The 8372-nt window shown below is 29.3% G+C and overlaps 1 protein-coding gene across 2 annotated transcripts in view; it reads left to right on the top strand.

Moving 5' to 3' along the window:
• The first annotated feature begins 1728 nt into the window (after positions 1-1728).
• LOC100158926 (ubiquitin specific peptidase 7) overlaps positions 1729-8372 on the top strand; it is a 19850-nt gene continuing 13206 nt past the window's right edge. For both annotated transcript variants that reach the window (XM_001947982.5, XM_008186726.3), the window contains exons 1-3: positions 1729-2157; positions 4266-4385; positions 4653-4837. In XM_001947982.5, coding sequence (XP_001948017.2) covers positions 2094-2157; positions 4266-4385; positions 4653-4837 — 369 coding nt within the window. In that variant the 5' untranslated portion in view covers positions 1729-2093. The remainder of the gene's footprint in view (positions 2158-4265; positions 4386-4652; positions 4838-8372) is intronic.

Consider the following 8372-nt stretch of genomic DNA (forward strand, 5'->3'; position numbering starts at 1 on the left):
TATTTTTTTGTAATAGGAAATTTAAAAAGCAGGTAAGTTGATGTCGTCTGCTGTACAGTAGATTACAAGTGGGTCATTGTATAATGGTTGTATTAAATTTGAATTCAATGATATAATATCATTGTATAAGAAAAACGATTCTGAGCGGAGACGGTTTGTCAGTCTGGATATTTTATATTGTTATTATTTATTTTATCATGTAGGTAATCAACTAATATTAAAATATTACAATTTTTTATTCGTTTTTATGGTGATAAACAAAGGGTTAGAAATTAAAATCCCGTTTTTAGCGTTTTTTCGTTATTTTTCGGTGGTATTTCCAGTGTCATTAAATAACTATTGAGAAAATCGAAAAATGACCTCTCTAAAGTACCATCTTATCCAATTTGCTAAAAGATAAGGTACTATATGTTGAAATCGAAACACTCCTTCTGGAAGAAATTTTGTATACAGGATACAAAAATAAAAAAATAAAAAAATAAACACCATTGTAAAAACAATAGCTCCCTTGCTCCGCTCAGAATCTAAAATGACAATTTAGTTAATTTAGTTAATTATAGTTAATAATATTAAAGTTGTATTTGATAAAAAGAAAGTATTTAAATACATGTATACAAATAATTTAGAGCATAGAAGTCATTATGCAATGAAAAATTTTGAATTTTATTCTTTAAATCATAATATATTTTAAATTTTCTATAGTTTTGGTATACTAAATGTGTTCGTTTTTCGGACTCTTTAGGACATATAGCGCTCCCGGTGGTGACGACTATCTGTAGTAAAATTTTCAATCAAGTTTTCAAACTAGTGACGACACCTTATCAATACACCTTGCTTACAAACAAATAACCACACGAGCTTATCATATGATTAGGCCTGTGAACGTTTAGTTAATAGGTGGTCTATGCTCCTGAAAAATTTTACAAAATGTAGTTACTGTGTTATGTTTTTGGACAGCCGCATAATACAAATACAAATAAAATCACTTTTAAAAAAAAATAAAAATATGTTATCTAAAAATAACATTAATATATCTGTAACAGTATTCTCTCTCTATATTTTTTACTCATGTGTTAACGAATTGCGGAATAAAAATTCTCCGGAAAAATTATCATTGACCCTAGGAAAAAATATTTCCAGAAAATATAACTATAAATATAACTCACAAGTCTCCATCCAGAAAATGATTGGAGAACAATTTTTCGATGCTTATTACTATAAAGTTTAAATCACATTATTAATATTTAATCTCAGTGGCAAGAGTGCAGCAAAAACTTCGTCATGTTCTGTTCCCCGTGGTATATAAATAGTAAATACACAATACACATGGAGATAGATAAGAACACCGGTGCTTGTACAGCTATTAAATAGACACGTCTTTAGTGTCTAGACAGTATTTACTATTTAGTATAGTATGTAGAGTTGATGTAGCCATGACAAAATACAGAATACAAAATTGTATTATACAAAATACAGCAGATATACTGCCATAGTTGTAACGTTAAGCAGTAGACACCAAATTTGTCATGAGATGAATATTCATCGTACATTCGTGTTCTCATGAGTTGGTGAGTCTACTACTCTAGTACTCTATTATTCTTTAATCTATGCTACCGTCCACGGACCAACCCCACCAGTCGTTATCACAGCCCATTTTGGGGCGCACTGGCACTGCCCGTTCCAATGCACCGTTTGCACGACCGACATGATGTACGGCACGGTGTCGATGCTCGCGTACGGCCATCTTGTTTGTTATTCCGTTTCCGCACCGAATCCGTGTAACGTGAACGAACGTCCGCCGCCGTCGTTACCGACGCGAAATTGGAACTGCATATCCGCGGCGTCCGCGGTATTTAATGGTCTGTATTTTGTAGTCAGTTATTGACGCTCTACGCCATCCGAAAAATCGCTGTATACAACTACATTCGACGCACGTGCCGTTGTGACTGACGGTCGCAGAAATTGGGCGTACACTGAGCAAGCCAGTCAAGTTCGTTTTGGCCGACAAAAAATCGGAACACAAGCGCACCGCCACGCCATTTGGCAAACGAAACAAGAACAGAAAGTCAAAAACGAGTCCTTTGCCCCATATTATGAACCACATGGTCGAACGGGACAGTCAGAATGACGTTCCGGAAGAAATGGACATCACTGAAGGTATGAAGCCGCAGCCGCTTGTCCAGCAGTTACTATTGTTGTTTTATTTATTGACTTATGCATATAACGCGTATTATCGGTTTCGTAAGCTCCTGGTAACCTCGATGACATGATTTCCTCTATTCGTTTTAGTTAGTCGACTCGAGTCGATTGCCCCCCGCTATTTTAATCATTTTCCGAGCGTTTGCAATTTTTTTCGTTCAATTTAAGTGTTGGGTGACAATCGTGACAACGCATTAATGCTTTTGTGTTACAAACGAAGTATTCATAAGGGCCAACAAAATACTCGTTCGGTTGATGATTAATTGATAACCTACCTATCAAAAATGATTCACAACACTATTTCGCATAGATGGGTACTAGGCAGTCTTCGTTTTAATATTTCTGATTTCAGTCGTTTGTTAGTGTTTTATCGTTTTTTTAAAATACATTAAGTTTTGAGATTTTTTAATTTTATACTGTAGTGTGATTACTAATTACTGAATCAGCATTCTATAGAATAATCTCAAATTACAAAAGCCATCTCTATTACAATGTACCTATGTATTGGTCAGCTTCCCTTTACCATAATAATGTATAAAAAAAAATGGACTACACTGTAGAATTTAGAAAAGTGTTTAGAACAATAGACATTTGAAAAAAATTTTCATTATTTTCATTAATTGTAGGAGTTAAAATCATATGTTCAATAATAATGACTTATTTTTGTCTGTTATCATTAGGTATGATAACTTAATAGGAAATATTTGTCTGTTGATGAAAATAACACCAAGTGAAAGAAACATTTATACTTATAACATATTTTATTTTAAATCCTGTTGGTTTCCTAAATTAATAATATAGTCAGTATTATAGTAATAAAGTCAGTATTAAGTCAGTTAGATCACAACATACATATTAAAATGTATTTTAGTATGATTTTAATTTAACAATATGGATGCATTTTTATTTATAGTAAGTACCTAAATCTTAATGCAGCACAAAACACAAAAAAGAATGTTCAAATTATTAAAAAATACTAAATCATTGTAATCGGATCTATTAAAAAAACGATTTTGTTAAATTCCAATCTAAAAAGGAATAAGGAGATATTGTGATATCTAGAATAATTGTGTGATGTCACTAAGCAGTTTGACATAATCGCCTATATAATACATGTAGCAATCTTGCTTTACACAATGATTTACCAATCTAATCATTCTATTTTTCATGTTGAATGTATGTAGAAATTTGTGATTTTTTGTGGTAAAGATGATAGGAGTATCAGAATTTAACCTTTTAATATTAAAAATACTAAAAGAGATATTTTTGTTACGTACTTATGTAGTTACAACGGCGCACTACAGAGATTATTTTTTATACACATTTTACATGTAACAAAAAAACAACACTTTAGAAATATTCTGGTTCCACAAATATTCTTAGTACATAGAAACACACTACATACATACAACAAAAATCAGAAAATATACTTTAAAGGTATGTAAATTATTGTGTGAAGAGACTAAGAGAGTAACATTTACACTTATAAGGTAGGTAATTACCGCAAGCCCAGCCCAATGACAACATACTTTTTTTTTCAATTCCTCATAACTCATTGAATATGTGACTAGAAACCTCATAACCATTATTCTTGAAATTAAACATTTTTTCAAATTATCTAAAACAAAATATTTTTTGTGTTTTGTGCTCCTTTAAATACTATGGACTTGTTTTCATATTATGCATTTACGGTTTTTTTTTTTTTTTAATATATTAAAATAACCTTTTCTTGATTATTAAAACAAAAATAGGTAATACCTTTAATTTTTTTTTTAACAAATAATTGTACTGAATTGAATGATTTAATATTAAGAACTTACATTATTAATGAAACATTACTTTTATCGACATACTTACTTTTAATAATTTGAACGATACATAATTTGTACTATAATTCCATACTGTTGTGTTTTAAGAGTAATGAGTAATATGAAGAAAATATTGTGGTATTGTACATAATTTTAAACTTATTTTAGTTATAAGTTCTAATATAACATTTAACAAATCATGATAAAATATAAATAATTTGATTAATACCTAATGTTGTATGTTTTGCTTATTTGTAGCGCTAACCAATGAAGTTTCACCTTTGATGTTGGGCAACGCTCAGGAGATGCCAATCATTAATGATCTTGTAGTACCTGATTCAATTCCCATTATTTCAACTGATGTAGAGATGGAAGAAGGTAACTAATAACTAGTATTAATTTTTTAATAATTTGACACTTATTTAAGTCTGTTAATTGCTTACCTACTTAACCCATTTTCTTCTATCTGATATTAAAACAATTTCAATTTTAATTTTGTTGATGACTATTCTCTCACAGTAAAATTATAATTTTTAATTAGATATTATCGTTTATAAAATAAAATTATATTATTGTAAATTGTAATTGATTTACTGACCACTAGTTTAATAAACTAACTCAAAATCACAATTATTTTATTTTTAGACAATGCACGACCAGAAGCAACTTTTAGATTTGAAATTGAAAATTTTAGTAAGTCTAAGGAACAAAGACTATCACCTCCTTGTTATGTTCGAGATCTTCCATGGAAAATAATGATAATGCATAGAGTAAGCCAAGACAATCGATCTGCTAAACCTGCTCAGCCTTCTGTTGGTTTTTTTCTTCAAGTATGTATATATTTTTTTATTGTCTTATTCACAATTAGTAGTATTGATCTTTATTTATTATACTTATTAGGGTGGTCCTTATTTTTTAAGTTTCAAAATTTGAAGCAAGGACCCCCAAAATCTGATCTTATGCATATACAAATAATGTATGTAAAATTTGGTCAAGATTGATTGACTCTAAGTCCCAAGAGGGTTGATTATTTCGATTTAGGGTAGTTTTTCAGTTTTTCCTAATTATTTCAAAAACTATTCTACTTACGATAAAAAATAATAGAGCTTTTATTATAAATAATTTTATTTCCTTTAAAAAATGTTATAATAAAAAATTAGCTTAAATCTATTTATTTACAAGAAAATCAATAATGAATATTGAATATAATGTGCGCCATTTCCACTATTGATGATTTTTAACGTATATTTATAAATCAATGAATAATACGAATAATAGTATTTTATTAACCCAACTTAAAATTTAATTTTCAATAGAAATGTTATATTATGAATTATAAATAGAATAAACATTTATTAATTTATTTAATTCTAATAAGTAATAGTTATAATTATTAGTTTTATTAGGAGATAAAAAAAATATTTGATTAGTTACTTAAGTATATGGTTTCTTGAGAGTATCCCGAGTAAATCCAGGATATTGTTTTCTGTAATCTTGAACTACCTAAAAATATCAACATAATATTATTTATTTATTAATATTGAAATATATAATTTTTTTTTACCTGTAAAACAAATTGTTTTTGATCTTCATTTGTAGTAAACTTGTCGTTATATTCCTGCATAAGTTTGACTCCTCGTTCTGCCGTATCATTGACCACCTTTATTGAATTTAATATGCTTTTTCCTTTCTGGTACCCTTCTAAATTATGCCATTTTTCTGGATGAACTTTTAAAAAATCTTCAGGAATATTGAATCTTTTGAATACATTTTTGGAGTTCACACCTAATAAATCCAATGGTAAATCTTTGTCGAGAAAGTGTTGTACATCTTCAAACTTAATAATGTACTTTTTTTGTGGTTCTCTTTCAGGTTGTTCTTGCAAAATTTTTTCAGCCATTTTTAATCGTGTGACAATACTTAATCTTTCATCAAATATTGAAAAAGCAGAACACTCTTCACTCAAATACCACAAATGATTTATGAATTTCATTATTGCTTTTTCTGCTACTTCTTTATCGTTTATTTTATAGAATTCCAATTTTTTTAGAAACATTATGTCATTCATTGGAACTGTAATTGCGTTTGGAGTTAAAAACATGAAACTGTATAGCATTTGATAATAAAACAATATAATCTTTTTAACGCCTTTTCTTCACGTTGCGTAATTTTGAATTGTGTTCGAAATAATAATATTTTTAGACAATACAACGCTTTTGCCATCCATCGTGCAAGATGATAAGCGCCCGGAGCTTTAAAACGTATCCCCCTGGGTGGCATACCTCTTAAAAATATTATTAATATTATTAATTCAAGAAATTCTTTATAGTCATCTCTAGGCAAATCTTCTTTAATTTTATTTATACAAAATTGTATTGTTTCATCAGCAACGTCTTTTAAAATATCTTTCACATTCTCATCGGTAGACCATATTGAATATGAGTTTGTATTTATAGTGTTCCATTCTTTTCTGAATTTTTTGAATAATAAAAATCTGACCCTGTACTTGTTGCTAATTTTACCTCAGTAAATACACCTTGTAGAACTATTTCATATACATGATGCCTACATGCCAAGTATAAAATATCACGATCAAGTTTTTGCTCTAATAAATGACATGCACCGTTTAATCTACCTGTGTTACTAGCAGTTGAATCAAATACAAAAGCCTGTATTTCGTCTAATAAAGACCATTCCTCTAGAGTGTCATATATAGCAGAACTTGTTTCATATCCCGTACCCGAATCAAGTTTTGGAACTCCTAACAACTGCTCTACATTGGGTGCTGTAACAATTACTGGGAGTCGATCAACTTTAAAATGTTCAGTTATATCTGGTAATAGTTTAGAATCCTAATGTAGTACGTATGATTTAAAATTTAAATTATCAAATCTATATTTCATTTCTTTAAAAATATGCTGTCGAAATTTTTCCCTAGAAGATTTTATTGATGTTCTGTTAATAATATATTCATTTGGATTTACTGATATTGCATCTAAAACTGCAGTTAATATATGGACACAATCTCTGTCACTTATCTTACACTTATCAAAAACAGCTGCTAATCGTGGAGCTATTATTTCTTTTCTAGCTCTTTTGGTTTTTGTTGGCCCGGACTCAGGTAAAATGTTATCTTGGATTTCTGATGTTCTAGGAATAAAACTATTGGTGATTCTAGCATATTGATACTACAACTAGAGTTTGAGGAATCAGACAAAAATGATTCAGTTTCGGAATAGTGTACTAAAAAATTTTAAAAAAAAAATTGTTAACTTAATTGATTAACTTGTTGGTATAATTTAAATAAAATGTATAGAAATCAGTTATGTTGGTACTGAAACAATATATATATAAATATTCACGGCTTAATACTTAACTATAAAAAAATTTTAATATTTCATAAAACACATACCTTGGTCAAGAATTGACTGTTGTTTCTCTATAAGCAATTTCAATTTTTCTTCTTGAGCTATTTTTTTTTTTCAATTTTTGTTCGTTTGGTATCAACTCCAAGCATACTCCCTTGGCGTCCTTTTATTCGCTGTGCAATTAAAAATTGTTTGTCCTCGTCAATATTTATCATAGACAGAGCGTCAGCGTGTGCTATGTCAAACAAATCTTTTAAGCTGTCTTCAAATTCTTTTTGTTTATTTTTATTTAGTTCACTGGTACGAGCTTTATGCTTTTCTAAGTTTCGTAAATCACTACAATTATTTTGCATTTAGTAATACAATCCGAAGGATGATGTGTTGGTATGCGAGATTTTTTCCAATAAATAAGACACTCGTCAATAACTAATGACGCACTTTCTTGTAAACTAAGATTAACAACACGCATATTATAAAAAAGTACACTTAAAATATCTCTTTTTGAGGGTAATTTTCCACCGATTATTTGATTTTTTATAATCCCAACCAAAAACACTTGTTTTTGCGACATTTTAAACTAATAATTCTAATATGAATAAACGATTAATAGTCTCTGATCTCCAAAATTTCAACTGCGATAATATTACTGCGACAACTAATAGCTACAATATTTTTAATCTAATAAATACTGTGATATGGCACGATAAAACTATTGTGAATGTTTTTTTTCTTGAGATAATTTCTATTCTATTTTTATCCCAGACGTAAATAAGTTAATGATCAATATGCAACGAATAATATTATGTATAGTGTATATATTACGATGATAACGAAAAAATTAGGGATGGGCCGATACTAAAACCGATACTTTATATCGGCCGATATTGGTGGTATCGGGTTTATCGGTATCGGTTGCGTATATCGGAATATCGGGTATCGGCCCAACCCGACTTTTTGGCAAATTTAGTTAATTCTATAGCTTATCCCATATTCATCT

Source organism: Acyrthosiphon pisum, chromosome A2 (genome assembly GCF_005508785.2).
Source record: "Acyrthosiphon pisum isolate AL4f chromosome A2, pea_aphid_22Mar2018_4r6ur, whole genome shotgun sequence".
NCBI lineage: Eukaryota > Metazoa > Arthropoda > Insecta > Hemiptera > Aphididae > Acyrthosiphon > Acyrthosiphon pisum.